The sequence below is a fragment of the Homalodisca vitripennis genome, chromosome 3 (assembly GCF_021130785.1).
Source record: "Homalodisca vitripennis isolate AUS2020 chromosome 3, UT_GWSS_2.1, whole genome shotgun sequence".
In the NCBI taxonomy this organism is placed as follows: domain Eukaryota; kingdom Metazoa; phylum Arthropoda; class Insecta; order Hemiptera; family Cicadellidae; genus Homalodisca; species Homalodisca vitripennis.
This window is the reverse complement of record NC_060209.1, coordinates 140,590,313-140,608,414: the sequence shown is the minus strand read 5'-3', so window position 1 is coordinate 140,608,414 and position 18,102 is coordinate 140,590,313. Positions and strand designations below refer to the sequence as shown.

General features: G+C 33.0%; 1 protein-coding gene across 2 annotated transcripts in view; it reads right to left on the bottom strand.

The window, feature by feature from the left end:
- The window catches only part of LOC124357595 (1-acyl-sn-glycerol-3-phosphate acyltransferase gamma-like), a 34,885-nt gene that overhangs the window by 5,977 nt on the left and 10,806 nt on the right, over positions 1-18,102 (bottom strand). For both annotated transcript variants that reach the window (XM_046809516.1, XM_046809515.1), the window contains 4 exons: positions 17,640-17,812; positions 14,284-14,445; positions 4,779-4,969; positions 523-670 (listed from right to left, as the gene is read on the bottom strand). In XM_046809516.1, the coding sequence (XP_046665472.1) occupies positions 523-670; positions 4,779-4,969; positions 14,284-14,445; positions 17,640-17,812 (674 nt within the window). The remainder of the gene's footprint in view (positions 1-522; positions 671-4,778; positions 4,970-14,283; positions 14,446-17,639; positions 17,813-18,102) is intronic.

Below are 18,102 nucleotides of genomic sequence, written 5' to 3'. Positions count from 1 at the left end.
CGCATAACTTGGAAACAAATTAACTTTAAAGTTTACACGAAGCTTCATTTCTATCTACACAACACTGAGTTTGATGATGGTGCATATCATTTTATGGGATTTGGCTGAACACGAATGAAGTCTATCACTCAATAGGCTGACACAATTTTTCTTTTGTCTGCTAGGGGATGTAAGCATGTCTTTTCTTTACGATTGTCTGTCTATCTGTCCATAGGACGTATCAAAAATAAAATGAGATATATACATAAATTGACTTGTATTTTAATCAGTACTGATTTAAAACAGCTGATATAAATCATTTACTAAGTTAAAAGTAAAAGCCAGTTGAATTAAACAAATTATTGTAATAATGACAATAAAAAAGAATATCTCTTTCCACTGTCGCCAATTAGGAAAATTGTGTATAAAAAATATGGGATCAACGAGGGACCACAGCTGTGCGGTGAGTTCGCTGATTGAGTCTGTCATATGAACGAAGTAGTATACAAAATAATTTCTAATCACAATTGTAAAGAAACTTACTTTTTTAATGTAAAGATCTCTGAGCCACTGTGCTGCTTCTGCCTCACCCTCAGGCACTTCGCTGAGAGGTATCCGACCCAAGTAAAGATGTCCTTCCACAGGTTTGCCAAGGAGCATGTTAGTCACGGTTGGCTTCACCTTGGCACTCCTGCAGTTACACAACAATATATAGATTCCTTTATCAGACAATTAAAATTATGTCAATGTACAGTACATATAACTATATCATTACTCCATTTGTCACAAATAGACTAATATAACTCTTTGAGTGCATAGGAATTATATTATTATTAACCAGACACTTAACTTATGTCTATGCATGAAAATACCACAAAACACTTGACATAAATGTACCACCAGTTTAGAAACAATTCCATCTCTGATATTTCACGACTAATCTCTATGTACTATTTTTAATTTTCACGACAAACTACTTTCATAAACTAAAAGTAAAAACAATGTGTATTAGATTATTTTGAAATTTACGACAAAAAGTATATCAACCTCTTCTAAATAAGTTTTCATTTCTATACTAAAGTGAACAATCACACTGTCAAAATTTTACAAATTTCATACAGAATAAGTTATTTTTGTGACAAATTTTGTTTGTTTGGATTTTGTTTCTGATATTTGTTTACAATACTACTTTAATGTGATAGTGATCAGCGTTTATTATTTTAAAGCTTTAATAAGTAGAATTTTATAAGCAGTGTTTTTAAGTTTAAATTTCCAGGTAGAAGAACAACTTCTGAAGCTTCTCTACAACAGATTTGTATTCGGAGTTGAAAGAAGTCATTGATCAGATATAATCTACAATTATTAATGGCTAAAGGTATTATTTATGATGTAGTAAATAAAGGACTTCATTTGCATGCCTGCACACTGCAACTGTAGTATGAACTAAAACTACAGGTTTGAGTTTTTGTAAACTTTCTACAAAGGATTTCAGATCAACATAACAATGTTTTTGGAAAAAAGTTCTCTTTTCTGATGAGGCAACATTTTATGTGAGTGGAACAGTTAACCACCTCAACTGCAGAGTTTGCAGATCAGTCACACACCATTTGATATTATTCAGCCTTAATGTGACTCTTCCAAACTTAATGTTTGCTGCGGTTTTATTGAGTCATTGGTCCTTTCATTGTTGTAGACAGAACAATAAACAGGGACGTATACTGTGACATGTTGACAGAATATTTCTTTGCCTACGTCGAAAAGGTGGAAAAATAGCTTGTGTTTTTCCAACACGATGGTGCCTCACCTAATTAATCAGTAATCATGTGCATAAGGCTGTTCACAATCTCCTTCCAGGAGGGTGGACAGGTAGCATTGCCAAATCTCTAGGATATCATAAAATAAGGACTTAGGTGGTCTCTTTCATTGCATGTACAGTATTCATTTACATAGTTTTTTATAAATTTCAATTAAATTTATACATAAAATTAGTGTTTTTTTTCTTTCCAAACACTATGTAATTCATAATAAAAAAAAACAATGAATTATTTGTTTAGTTTGTATATGATGATGGAAGGATTGTAAAGGAAACAGGACCTTCCTTCAAAATATGCATATTCACTTAATGCTCTTAACACATTGGCTGCAGTGGACATATCTTGCTACTATTCCGGCTGTTCTAAAGTCGGTAAATGACTCATCAAATGTTCTTAACAAATTTAACTTAAGAAATTGCTCTTTCAAATTCAAATCTTGACTGATTTGGAAAGAAACAAAGCATACAGCACACAACAACACTGGTGTTACTGAGGTGTTTCTAAAAATAGTATGGAGCCCTGCCTGTGATAGCAGTACTGTAAAGACTGTGAACTCCTCCTAATTTTATCCATCATATGTTTTTTGTGTCTGGTTGGCATAACTACTGTGTAAAATATTCAATTTTCTTTTATTGTAAACAATTTATGTTTGATGTTGTTTTGATGATCATGGGAGAGATAATTATAACTGTGTTGGTTATTTCTAAACATTCTTTATTTAGGTCATTGTGAATAATGAAAATAATACTGTTTATCAAACACTTTTTTCAATAATTTGATGAATTGAGTAAAACAGCAATGTGACATATTTATTACACTTACATATTTAGCATAGGCTTATACAGCATGTATGTACGAGGGTCGTCCATAAAGTAACCGCCGTTTGGGCATGGCGCGATAAGTAGTGGGGGTAGCGCCGCCATTCTCACATCGGTGTGCGCAGCCGTTTAGTACGCTTCTAGCTGTGCAAGGAAGAGCATCGTGCGATCGCGCGTTCTTTTGTTACAACGCAAAAACATGAGCGCCGTGATAGAAAATCCCGCCAAGTGTGAAGTTCGTGGTGTAATAAGATTTCTGTGATCAAAAAGTTACACAGCAGCTAAAATTCATCGTGAATTGAGTGCGGTGTATGGTCCAAACACTATGAGTCCGTCAATGGGTTCGTTTTTTTTAAAATGGAAGAACGAACGTTCACAATGAAGACCGGAGTGGTAGGCCATCTCTCGTCAGTGATGACTTGGTGAACAAAGTGGATGAGAAAATTCGCAAGAACCGTCGCTTCACAATCTCGGAACTTTCGGATCATTTTCCTGAAACCTTTTACTGTGAAACCTTAAAATGGCTACGATGAGCGATTCAAAACAAGCGTCATGGTCTTCTGACATCTGGTGTTGTGTTTGTCCATGACAACCCCCTGTCTTCATACAGCTCAAAGAACAACAGAACTTTTGGAAAAGTTCAAATGGGACGTTTTTTGACCCACCCCCCCCTACAGCCGGACCTGGCTCCCAGTGATTTCTATCTTTTCCCGTACATGAAGCGGTGGCTTGCATCTCAGAGGTTTGCGAGTGATGAAGAGCTTCAAAACGCTGTGACAGGTTGGCTACGTTCTCAGGCGGCAGATTTTTTTAAAGACGGAATTTCAAAAACTGTTAAAAGATATGATAAGTGCTTGAATTTGTATGGTGAATATGTAGAAAAGTAGAGAAAAGCTGTAGTTTTAACATTTATATGATAAACTTTTTGTATCTCAACTGGTTTATTTTTTATTTCAAAACGGAGGTTACTTTGTGGACGACCCTCGTATGTACAAATGTGCATATGTTTGCAGTAGTATAATATAATTTTCTTTTTTTAATAAATGTAATGTATATTTTCCTTTTGTAATACTCTTAAATTGTAATTTGGTGAAGTTTTATACCTCATAGAACTCATTTTATTGCAGTTTTGTTTGTATAATCAGCCAAAATTAAAAAGGAATTCCTTAAAACCTTATTACAAGTTGCATGCCAATGGGTTAGTTTTCAGTTTAGCTCTTACTTATTATCTGCTTGTTATAACAATTCTTGAGGAATAAAATAGATTAAGACCAACACAAAATTGTGAAAAAAACCAATTTGGCTAAGAATTATTTTTAAAATTATTCTACGATTTTAAGTTTAAAACGAGTAAAAATCTAGTTTTATGTCAATCCCCTGTTAAGCTGTTATTTAGCAACCTAGAAATAAAAAACCTAATAACTAACTTTCTTTCATAAGTGTCTGTTAAAATTCTCATGAACCACTTTCAAAATTATTTTTTCTTATGAATAATTTTCTTTAAAAGTGATGTAAATCAATTTATTTTGTACATTAAATGAATTATAAAATATAAATCAAATTCCTACTTCGGTTTGAAATATGCCAATAGCTTTATTGAGAGTATTATTTAAAAACTTGTTTCAAACTAAAAAAAAGTTACAAATAAAAGGTTTTTTTATTTAAACTCAAATATTTTCTTTAGTAGTTTCTTCGCAAACAAACAAAAAAAAATCAGCGTTTCAGAAATGAAATGGATACTTTTATTTCAGGATAGACAAGTAAAATGTGCAGTTTTACCTCAAAATTAAATGGAACTGACAGAGAAAATAGGTCCAGATAATTGGAGTGGCAAGGAAGGAGATGGAAATAATTAAGATGGACGAGAATGGGATCAGCTTCCTCATCTAAAAATAGTAATTAGAAATAAACTTTATAAATAGAACTATACAGTAACTACGTTTTGTAAAATAAGATGTGTGAATAAATAAAGGACAAACTTAGATTATTTTAAATACAAAAAAAATTGGAGAAAAATTTTACTGGATTTATTGATACTTTTTATGTACTAATTTTACGTAAATTTTTGGGATAATTTATAGTTGATGGCTAAAACCACCAGTTTTAAATTGTTCATAGATCACTGAAATGTTTTAATAAACGATGCCACTGCACTATATAGACTTACTCTTTGAATGCCAACTGCACATCATAGATAGCATCCACTTTGCCACGCAAGTGAGGCACACTGCAGGTGAAGCCCTTGGTGCGCGGAGTCAGGTGTTGTTTGAGCTGTGGCAGGCCCTTCTCTCGAGCGAAGGCCAGACTTGCCTCGTGCTTCTCTTCTGTGAACCGGGTTCCTTCTGCATACAGCAGCAACTGTTAACATTAACTAAGCTATTGACTTCATTCTAAAAATAAAAACAATTTTTACAAATGCTCTGACATAGAAAGTAGTTTCCTTGAAAGCCTGGAAGGGTAAGAGCAAAAACAAGTAAAAGTAATAAAAAATAGGGCACTTGAAGTATCCTAATATAACTTTTCATCACTTCATAACTGCATACCTAGTACACAAATACAGTACCGTAAATCGGGGTGAATAGCAACAGTTTTCAACTTTGGAGCTAAAAAACAGTTATTAAATTTAATGCTAAACCAGTGAAAATTACCTCAGTTTTCAGGTCTTGCCTTCTTCTATTAAGCAGTATTAATTATTTTTAAATATCCTTCACAAAAAAAATTAAAATGTTACTGTTTCTATTCACCCCACGGAAAGGGGTGAATAGAAACATCTGTTGTTTTTGCTAGATATTTCTATTTCCCAGTGTTGGGATGAATGGAAACACACTGTTTTATGACCTTTTACATGTTACAATATAAAAAAACATGGGAACAGATTTTTAAATGCACTTTTTCATGTAAACAATTTATTAATACAAAAAATAGTTACCGGTACAAAAGAAACAAGCAGCAAACATTAGCTAGGTTTTTGATTGACTTCTACTACTTAATATAATGTCAGTCCACTGAGATCATCATCAAAACTAATGGTATTGTTAAAACGTGATGTGCTTGGGGCAACAATTGGAACACCAAGTTTACGGACAACATCGATTTTGCTTACGAAGGAGTCTTCATCTGTAACAGCAAATTTTCTCGCAAAAGGTTGTTTTTTGTAGAACTGGCAGATGTAACCACCTTCTTCATAATCTTTGACTTGGCAAACATATAGTCTGAAGTGGGCTTTAGTTTTCCCATAGACCTTTACCACAGCGAAATCTCCGGGAAGAAATGACAATTGCGTATTTAAGGGCTCCTCTACACCTGACTCTTCGTCTGGAGATGACAAGATTAATTCTTTGTCTGTGTCTTGGACAGAATAGTCTGACATGTCACTGTCAGACGATGATGGTTGGGTTGCCTTCTTTTTTTGTTTTTTTTTGTAATCTTGGTGCCTGCCTTCCTAACTCCGGTACTGGTACCGGTACTAGTCCCAGCTTGGTCAACTATTTTGGGATTATCTTCAGACATCTCAACAAAATCTTGGACGCCGACACTCTTCCCAGCTGCTACCGAAACCTTCACTCTTTTCTTCCTCGGTTTTGGGGAGTCACCTTGCCTCAATTGTTGCAAAAGCTCTTTGAAACAAGAATCAATTGCTTCAATAGGTGTTTCACATACAGTACCAGGTGTATTGGCAGCCGACGACTGGGCTGAACTCACGGCAGCGCTATCGGAAACGCCATAACCTGGAAGCATTGCCAACACTGGTTTGCGGTTTATAGGGATTATTCCACACTTTTTGAAACCTGATATAATGTTATCAGGTTTGCAAGTCTCAAAAACTTTTTTGAAGAGGCTGGGGAACTTATCTTTCGGGACAGTAGCCTCGTACCTACCTGGCCCATTTTTCCAATCTTTGAGGATAGCGCGCCATGATATCTTAAGCGGTCGAAAAAATGCGACGTCTAGTGGTTGGGTTATGTGAGTTGAGTTGCTCGGTAGAAAGATAAACTTAACTTTGCTCTCGTTGCATTTTTTTATAACGTCTAGTGACAGGTGGCTGGACAAGTTGTCCCCAATGAGATACTTCACACCATCAAACCGTCTAAAGTAAGGTAAAGCCACAGTTTCAACCCAATCTGAAAAACAGAAGGAATCGAACCATCCACTTTTAGTACGATTATACCGAGAGTTGGCTGGACCTCCTTCCCTCCAGCTGTCGTAAAGATGCTGAGCTTTATATACCACATATGGTGGTAATATGGTTCCATCACCTGACGCAGCAAACATCACAGAAGTTGACGCTTTGGTCGAGTTCATTACTCTTTCAGGATATTTGCAGCCCCTCCTTGTTATTACTTTTGTTCGGCCAGGGTCGTCACACAGGTTAGTTTCATCGTAGTTAACAATGTGTGATTTAGGGACATCCTTTAACTCGACTTCCAAGTTATCAAAATACTCATTGATGAGTTCAGGTGTTACGGCTGCCCTAGACCGTTTGATGTTTTGGCACATTCGGAAAGATAATTGAGCTTTGTAGCGTTGTAGAAACGAATACACAAAATCTTTTCCTGGAAGATTGTCTTTAAACTTGATCACTGTCTTTCCACGCCTATCGAGATATTCTTTCACCAACAGCCGTAGAGTGATCGAATCAATCGGGTAACCCCATTCACCGACTGTTTTTAGTCTGTCAACAATAATTTTTTCTTCCTCTTCTGACAATACAGTTTGTCCCCCCTTCTTCTTCATCTCGCTACCTTTCTTCATGTGTCTATAAAGCACACTGTAATGAATGCCAGAGCAATCTGCCGCTACTCTTAAGCTCATACCATCATTTATTAAACTCAGAGCCCTTTTTAAGTCTTCAGCCGAGTGTTTTTTATGTTTGTTGAGAGATATATAGTTTCTCGGCATGCTGGAAAAAAAACATTTGTATTAGACCTAATTGTTTTTAAAATGTGCTTGAAACATATGTTTCATATCGAACATAAAAATGTTTCTTAAGTTACCGTACATATGTTAAACATACACACATGGGTATGTTATATGTACAGTACGATACGTAATATATGTTAAACATTACTACACAGTTGTTAAAACGAGAAAGAAAGATATGTACCGTAGGTACTGAGATTTAATTTAGGTTACCTGGGCCTAGACCTGTTGAAAATTGGTTACTTTTAGTAACATTCATAGTAGCCTAAATTTTAAGCATACTATATAACTCTATACTAACTGAGACAGTAAACAAGCACTAAAATAACACCAAAATATTGTATATATATAATTTTATAACCTTACTATCTAATTTTGTAATCCGTGGGGTGAAAAGAAACACAACAATTCTCTGTTTCTATTCACCCCGTGATTTAAAAATATCCGACATGATAACCTAAAAATTATTGAACAACATGTTTCAGAATAGATAGATTTGTTAACTCCTGTAATTGATCTCATAGATGTTTTAGCACAATAAAAAAACCTACTTGGTTGTATGAAAGAACTTAGTTTGGTACTTACATGAGAAGTTTAGAAAGATTCAATTGTTGAGGTTATTAAAAGCACATGTGTCGTCTTCAATACACAGCAGTACAGTGATGCCAACACAACAACGTTATTTTTCCCTGTAACTTTCAAGGTTTGCAGCTTCAAAAAAAAAAATATCCCGCGGTGGATTATCAGTTTTGTGCCTTTCTACCATTTTGTAAAAGATTTTCGGAAGTTTTGTTGCTATTCACCCCAGTGTTGCTATTCACCCCATTTTACGGTATACAACAGATAAAAATAATAAATAAATTGATTTATTGTGAATCTGTAACTGATGCCACCTTTGGTGACAATAACAAGTACTTTTTACTTTTACTACCAGGGCTTACTTTTATACACACTTAATTATTTGATCTGTAGGTTAGAAAGAATTTATGCTTTGATCTCAGTAATACGATTGTTAGCCTACTTCTCTATATAAAGCTATATTAGCTGGCTGACTGACAGATTGGTTAATTCATCTAATTGGTCTTCCACTTCCTGAGTACCAACATACTTGAAATTTGGTATGCTGCTAGACTTTTATGGTGATATACTCAGGAACTTAAAACCCCCTTAATTCTACAATCAAGGGCACAATGGAGGAAGTCCTAAAATATACTAGAAAATTCTTTCAAATCAATGATTTGATTATTTGTGTTATACACAGAGTAATTAAAATTTAAAAGATTGAGGTTGTATAAAACAACTTTACAATTTTTATTATATATTAGACTGTCTTTTTAACCTATCAAGAACTCACATGTTGATGTGCAAACCATCAGGCCATTGGTTGGCCATTTGACTGAGAAACGGATTAAAATAGGTTTTTCTTAAAAAAAAGAGTGTAAGAAAAGAACTATGTTGAGCAAAAACTAAGGCGCAATAGCTACAGCAATAAACACATTGCAACATTATATCAAACATACATTCTATAAAAGTACATTTAAAAATAACATTAACGTAATTAATGGAAATGTGCAGTGCCAATATGAATGCGGCAGTCAACCAACGAAACTGACAGAGTGTACTATAGTGCAGCTTCTTCTACAGTAGGTTTCTCAGCTGTTACAAATCTTGTGGTTTGAAACTTGATCTTTCAAATAGCCCTACAAACAGTTATCAAAAGGGGGTAAATCTGGAGATCGTGCCATTCTACAGCGCCTCTTCTACCGATCCATTTAACTGGGAACACGTTTAAAAGCTGTCTTACGTCTAAACCAAAGAGAGAATGTGCTCCATCTTGTTGGAACCAGAGTCTTCCAAAGCCTGTACAGTAAAAGAAGCTGTGTCTATCCTAGTAGATGTAATAAACAACACGTTGTCAGTGTTTTATCATCAACTGATATATTGCCAAGAAGCTGGGGGGAAACAATTTGAACACCTCCTATGACAATCTGGGTAGATGATTTTGTGACGCTATTGTTACTAACCACTACAAATTGTTAATGTGAAATTAAACTAATAAAAGCAACTTCCTGAATTTTCTGCCGAATTAACAGTTTAGTTTACTTTGAAAATCTTTGAACTGCTACCATTTTGTAATGGGTAAAACTCAACACCAAGTGAGGTTCGCGGCATACTTCTTTGCTTGATTAGCCCTTTAAATAATGTACATATCAATCTATGCTTAAATTAAAAATTATTTATTGACTACTCGTGGACCGTTCCCATAGAAGAATAGCAGGACACTGAATACATCTTAACCCTTTTAGCCCCGGCGTCCGGTATATCGGACAGAGGTGGTCTAGCTAAAATGCCCAACGTCCGATATACCGGACGTCTCGAGAATTTAATGTAGCTGGCTAATAATATGTCCAAATGCCATCAGTTTCGGTATAGTAGTCGGTGAAGAAACGGGCTACATGCAAAAACAATAAACCTTCCAATTGGCATCGTATTTCGTCGTCATTGAGCGTAGTTTATTTGTCGATGTCAGTTGTCAGACGACTTCAGTTGCATTGTTGTTGTATGCTGACTTATAACCTCAATTAGTTTGCGTAATTGAAAGCGGTTGTTTTTCGTGTGATTTATTGTATTATTAGTAAAAAAACATGAGTAAACGTCGTAGAGAAAAGTTACCAGTGAGTGAAAACACTTTGATAAACACTGGTACTTTGGGATTATACCGACCACACCCATACATGAATCGTTATTTGACATTTTGCTTCTACTGATTACTAGATTAGCGTAGAACAATATTTCGTCAATATAAAACAGGAATTGTCTTATCGCAACCCCCTCCCCATCCTCAGACAGAGGTCAAAGTCGAGCGGTCTAGTAGATAAGTGATTGCAGAGTCCCGCCGCGCGGCCTGCCGTAATCGGGATTCTCGAGAAAGATAAGATAACAGCGACAAAAATACCGATCACAATACCTGGAAATGCTTGTTGATTAATGGAATGATAGTTCTGTTACTCAACTACATCGTTTTATAACGTTCTAAGTTCATTGAAAAAGGTTTAAGCGTTGGGGGCATATAACGGAATCTGACCCCATTCCCAAAGTACCATAAAATGTATATATTGTAAATATTATTTCTTTTACTTTTTTGAAAAATTAAACAAGTTTTAGTCTTACAAACCATTACAATTAGTTTGTGTTATTTTACAATTGTTATTATTTCAAAAGTGCAAAAACAAGTAAACATATCTGTATACTTCTACTGACGTGTATGTGGAAATATATGAAGAATTGCTTATGCAGCAATACAATTAATTGGATATATCTCCTGCATTTATCAAGGAAAGTTCTTAAAATTTTGTGTGTGTAGTAAGAAATATGTGTACAACAAAATTGCTTCATTTTTCAGGGGCTAAAATTTTTTTTCTACCGTTTATGTATGTCCAAACTATAAAAAATAAAAAAAATTTAAAAAAATTTATGTATAAATACGCTAAAAAAAACAAATCATTCTGTAAAAGTACTTTTTAACTATTACATCTAAGAGTACACTTATTTGTGAACAATTTAAAACAAAAAACCTAAAAATTATCTTCAAAAATAAGAAAACTAGATGAATTTTTCCCTCAATTCTGCACTACGGTCCCTTATCGCCATGGGCTTTCTGGCAAGTCCATGGAAAAATGGCTGGGGTTAAAAGGGTTAAAATAGGTGTTCCTGTACAGTAATCATGTGTCAAGTTTTGCAGCTTCAACTGATATGGTTACAATAAAATTAAGCTATTCTTAAACTTGCACAAAAGATCAGTATTTCAACTTTCGAGTGCCGGCATTTATTTTAGGATTATCCTTTTGAGATCTAATTTGCGGCATGATGTTCTACTAATTAGGACCTATAAAATAGTATGCACATCAACCTATGCTCACATTTAAGATTTTCCACCAACTCCTTACACGGCCATCTCCCTGAGCTAATGATTGCATAAAAAAGTTCCGATTTTATGCCCTATGTCACTGTAGAAAGTTTGATGTTTGTACATTTATGAGTACAGAAGATATTAGACCATTTCAAGACTTTTCGGTATCCCTGTATATTAACGGTCCTGTCTGATATAAGTAACCATGTCACAGATAGCAATCTGTATATCCTACAAGGTAATAGCCGAGAACAATGTGTAGTTTTTATTGTTAAATGAACATTTCACAATAGTTTATAACCTAGTCAAAATTAGGTATATCGGAAGTTTTTAGCCATGTTAAATTATGCACAAAAGAAAGAAATGAAATATAATTTGAGATCTTTAATAAGAATGAGAAAAAAATTACTAAAAAGGACAGCTACAGAGATTCTGGTACGCAATAATAATACTTCTTTTAACCCCTTAAGTGCTGTCCTATTTCAGACCCAAATATCTTCATGTTTATAACTTATGACAGAGGCGTTATATAATAATACAACTGTCCTTAAGTTATAAAATTCTATATTGCAGGTTTTTTAGGGGGTGTAGGAGGGGGAGGTATACAATACTAACTGGTCTATGACATAATATATATTTTTATAATATTGTAATGAACATGATAATACACAGAAATACTTACACTAAATACCTAACATATCATAATTCCAGGGTCAATGTTTACAACGCAGTAACAGAATGAGTGACTGATAACACAAAGAGCAGTGGTAGCATACAGCGCATGGCGGGAATAGTGAACGTCTTTTTCCCTCACAACTCCTACCCTAACCCAATAACAAAGAGTAAGTTGGCATGAAGCCAATAGACAAAGATGTCAGAAACACCTCATACATCAAACACAACGACACCATCTTCTTCAGATTAACCAGGAAAACATGAGGAGTCAATCAATTACCTGGTTCTTGATTCTTGTAGATATATGCTTACAAAACTTAACCCTGCAACTGGCTTTAAGCGATTATCGACGCATTAACTACAGTTTCAAAATGGCACTAAGCTATTTTCGACGCATTAACTATGTCGTGATATGATCTCTCACAGCAAGTCTATTTTTACTTTGTTTGAAGTAAAACATACGTAAATCTAAAGATAAAGATTCAAGGTTTCATATTATACCATAAAACGCTCTATAGTTAAGTTAAATCTTTCATTATAAAATTCTAAACTTGGATGTTCACATTTCCAATTGCCATTTGTTTGCGTAATTTCCGAACACGCTAAAATTACCGTATGTTTGTAAAAATTCCCTATCGTGAGTTTACGTTCTACACGATCGTAAGTGTCGTCATTAAAAACAGTGTATTCTTGGCTTTCAGAAACATCTTTTCAATAGCCAGTAGGAAAATTAATGTTTATAAAATAAGCGTTTGAAAAGCTAGTGTTTTGTAAAATCCCAAAATGCCTAATGCGTCGAAAATAGCTTCATTAAATTTTGTTATTTTTGTTACTTTATCATTGTCTGGAAATAGTGAAAATCATATCAAAACAAAGAATAAGAATTGCTCTAAGCAACAGTATAACAGACAACGAAGACTATGAACTAGTATTTTATTTTTGTTCTGTTGCGCAATCACCGATTCAGCCAGTAGAGAAGAACAACGCATCGCATGGTTGTCATGTTGATTTCTCTGTTGTTATTACGCCATTGCCGGTATTAGTGTATTGCTTGCTATTCATTAGGATATTTTAGACATTTCGTTATTTAGTGTGTATAAATAAAAGTTTGTTTATTGTTTTTTTTTTTTTAATTAGTGAAGTGAAAAATGTAGAGGTTAGGTTAAGTTTTAGGGAATAGGTTGGATTTTTGTGAAACTGAAAATAAGCCTATGTTCACGTAGGTTCAGTGTTTTATAATTTTGTAGACAATTTTAATTATAATTAAATTTTGATTTGAATTTATGCAAAGGTATTTATTATAAAAGTGAAAAAGTTTTTTTTACTTTTTCTGAAGGTATTAGCGTTTTATTTCTATGACCATCGCTTGTTTTATTTTTTTAACAAAAAACATAATATAAATAAAAATACATTGTTGTACATTATTGTAAACTTCAATAAACGTACTATCTTTATAAATAATATTTGGAAGAAAAGAAAATTGTTAGCTAAAAAAGTTAGGCATTTATTTCACAATTTTGACTTTTGTAAAAATTAAAAAAAAAAGTTTGTTGTCATATAAAAATATCTTATACAATGTAAACTTCTATAAATGTCATATTTTTCTCTTCTAAATATATTTATCTCTTAGAAAAAAATATTTGTTCATCCAATAGATTCCAAAATGTCAAAATGGTATACATAATAGTGCTATACAAACTTTTTTCAGATTTTGTAGTTTTTATAGATATATTGTTCAAAAGTACCAATAAACTTCTTTTACCTAAATATTTTTTTTGTAATTTGTAATTGAGGTATATAAGCAAACTTTTGTATATTTTAGAATTATTCTCAAAAATTTCATATTACCTGAGAGGGTGCTATACATTTTGAGAAAACTTTATTCTTTACTAATATTTTTACGTTAATCTGTAAAAAAATAAAAATACATTACATGATTCAACCTTTAATATTTCTTTGGGAAACTGCATTTATTTCTAAAGACATTGATGTTTTTAAAATGTTTTTATCTTAAAAAATAGATGAGCAGTGATTAAAATACAAAACCCTTTCAAATCACCAAAAAGTGCCTGCCATTTTGGGAAAAATGATGGCCAGTTCCAGGGTTAAGTTACTAAAATTTAGAATGAAATGATCTGAGTTTGAAATATGAGAGTAGATAATTTACCATTATTGGGTCAGGATAGTCTGCTAGCTCTCGAACTTGTACCCCAATGGCTTCTCTGTCTTTATCCCAATTCCTCTCCAGGAAGACTGACTCAGCAAATTTCCAAGCCCATCCTAGAGTAGGTACATACTTAATTGACTTCTTGGCATAGGCTTTGCAATTCTAGAAAAAATATGCAAAAACTGTTAGTTACAAAAAAGTTAAACGATATAATAAGTTATATACTAACATGCCCAAAATTGGATTTGAGACATAAAAATAATGAAACATGAAAAATATATAATGTGAAATAAACCTATCTATAAAATTAATATGTAAATAAAACTAAAATAAATGTACTTCCAAAAGTGTTTAAGTTAAATGTCTAATGCAAGGAAGTACGTTACTGTGATCATGTGTCAACACCAATTTCATATCCACTTACAAAAAATAGGCTGATGCATCTAATCGTGGTTCAAAGTTTTATCAAGGCGATTACAGATACATAATACTGCTTGACCATTTCCACTAAAAGCAAACAATTAACTTTCTTGGGTTAAACAATTAACCCTATCTCAAGAATAGCCCAACCTTTCTCACAAACCATGAACTACTAAATCATTATGAATGACTTGGCACTGCCAAGAAATTGCTACCACTCTCATGGTAGCATAGGGTGGTTGTTTCATGTTTGGGAGACTTGTCACAACACAGGGGTAGAACTAACAAAGATAAACTACACTAGTGGAAGCAACCGTGGATCAACCGGCGCAAATGGGACTTGTGAACATACTGTATTATGGTCTTCATTCACAGTTTCACAGACTACATCGCATAAAATAAGATGTTTCGAGATTAACCTTCTTAGAGACAGAACAATTTGATTTTGAGATTTTCCCGGTTCTACAAGAAAATTCCCGGTTTCTCGGTCGGATGACCAGCCTGATTTAACTGTAACAATTCTGAACCCGAAACTTCTTGACATTTTGTTTTTCAAAAGCTTACATATCTATGATGTAGTGTACACTATCTTCTGTAAAATATATTACATGGGTGTGATGTATTCCTCTCTGCAAGCCAGTTTTCCATATCTGAGATGTACATAGCAAAATTAATGTTATAGTACTCAATACATGAGAATTCTGAGCTGGATGATGGTACAAATAGATGTTGGACATCAAATTGATCTGTTACGTATTGGTGGTGTTATCTTCGCACTTTGGCTGTACAATAAAGATAGCTTAGATGAACTCCTATATAATATATACTCTCACACATCTAAAAATGTAGTTTTATGTAAAAGTTAAAAACAATACAGGTTTAATATTTTTATACCTGATGATAACAGGGAAATTATATGGACTTATGTGAGAATACAGACTTTGATTCACACAATTTTCCAATTTAGAAATTTCAAGTATTAAAATGTGTTAATTAAAAAGAGTAGGTATGCAAAAATACAGCTATAAAAGAAATACAGCTATAAAAGCGATTGAAACACAAATTATGAAGATTAGGGGTCATGACTTGATAAAGTTAGATCAAAATCAAAATCTTGAACAACATTTAAAACAGAGCAATAATTTTCCATACAGTTGAAGAACCAATGATAAAATAGATAGGATACCTAAAAACATAATGAAAATTACATTCAGGACATCTAAAATCTTTGTGTAGTGTTTGAATCTTGTAAAGGACACCTTTAAAAAAATCAATAAAATGCCATGTAGATGAGGCATCTATTATGGATGGATTTTGGACAACCACGTGTTCCCTTATATATTGGTTCATCTACGGTATGAAAATGTATATAATATTGATGAAGAATGTCAATAAAATTATCACACTACTGATAAACTCTTGACACCAGTTCAATGAACAACTGAAGGCAGCAGTTTATACACATTTTATCAATTCTATCTAATTAAATGTAAATTAACTGGTTCAATACATTTTAGATACAAGGGACTTTGGGAAGTATTAAACTGTTTAATGTAAAAATAACAATGAGAGGCAGTTGATAGCTCAATTAAAGCAAAATATGCATGAAATTTATCACAACAATTAATAAAATTACATTTAGTTCAAACTTTAAAATCGATTCCCTTGTAAACATCTCTATAGATTCACTTCATAATATAATGATTTAGAGTATTTCTTTCGTATCCCAAAATTCTTCTGAGTTTACTAATATCTTTTGAGTATTTTTTCTATTCATATGAGAAGAGGTATAGACACTTGTGATTACCTGTGTTGGCTCAATAGATAGAATAAAAAAAATTCAGATTTATGGCTTCCTGTTCCTTGAGCTCAACATATAAACCTTTCCTTGCTGCACATATATCAGAGTTCTCCAGTGATGTGTTCTAAGACTGGGGGTATACCTGTCTAATAGTGATAAATGAACATTAAAAATTATGTTTTCTGTTCTTATTCTTTTTTTGTGCTCGGATATTTTTTTTGTTAAATTATGCATTTCGTTAGATAGTGTATAAGTAAATAATTTTAAAACTAATTTTGAAGGGTTATAATCTATGTGACCAGTAACAAACTAATGTTAGGATGTTTCTATAATTGCAACGACATTTATTGGTTTGTTTACCTCTATTCTTGGTCCTGAATTTGAAGAAAATTAATACAACTAAGTTGTGGGGAACTTTAAAGAGGGAGTAGTAAATATATTTAATTGAGTGAGCTAAATAAAAAACAGCATACATGAAACACGAACATTACAGACGTAGAATCAATCACAAACATCTTCAGCTTTTGCAACCTAGAGGTGATACCATTCATTCATCAATAATTAAAATTATAAACTATTATGAAACAATTTTACATAAGCTTATTTTACTAACAGCCAGGGGATCTTAGAAGATTTTTGTTATGTTACATTTTGCTACACTAATTTCAGTCTCAACTTTTCATCAAATTCTTTTAGCATAATATAACACTACATTTTTATTTACTTCTAAGTAATTAAGAATATACAAATCAAAAGTGTAAAAATAAGTAATGTCCATACCTGTACTGTTTATTTCTTGTACATAAAAAATATTATGAACAATACTCTGTTAATGTACTATTGTACAAGTAAAGAAATTAAAATATAATCAGTAACTATGAGTGTTATCTTTCATCACTTATCTGCTCTAGAATAAATCTGAAGTATGAGTTTCACCATAAATCTTAAAACAGCATTGATTACGAGTAACACAAGTTCTTTTCAAATAAATATTTCCTACTACACTGAGTAAATATGAAACAAATAATTCAGTAAACATTGATTGGTCTCATAAGTAAATCCTTTGCAGATTGTCAGTTTTTAAGCAATAACAAAAGCATTGATACATTAATGAGAAATTATGCATTGTACTTACTCCAAGAACTCCAATACGTTCACAGAATATCCATCCGACGAGCCAGTCGACATCATAACGATGATTCATGATGAGATAGGCATGCTCTTTTCCGTAGTACTTTGAAAAATCATCCTTGTCAATATAAATGTGCACTGTTGTTCCCGACCACCACTCTGCCATAAACACTAGCTCTGAAAATGTTATTTAGCTTATATAATCATCCTGATAGGTACAGCTAGTAGTGACAAAGACTCATTTATATAAACCAATTACATCATGTTGAGATTCTTATAAACATAACTCATTGTGATTGTTACTTTAAAAAGTTTAATTCTAAATAGCAATTTAGAATTAAAAATATTGAAAAGACTTTCAAATATTTAAATACATATGTTTATTGTAAGGACATAAAATATACTTTTTTCTAGCAAGAGATTACAATAATAAAGAAATCTAAAATTGACCTTAGTATTTTTGTTAC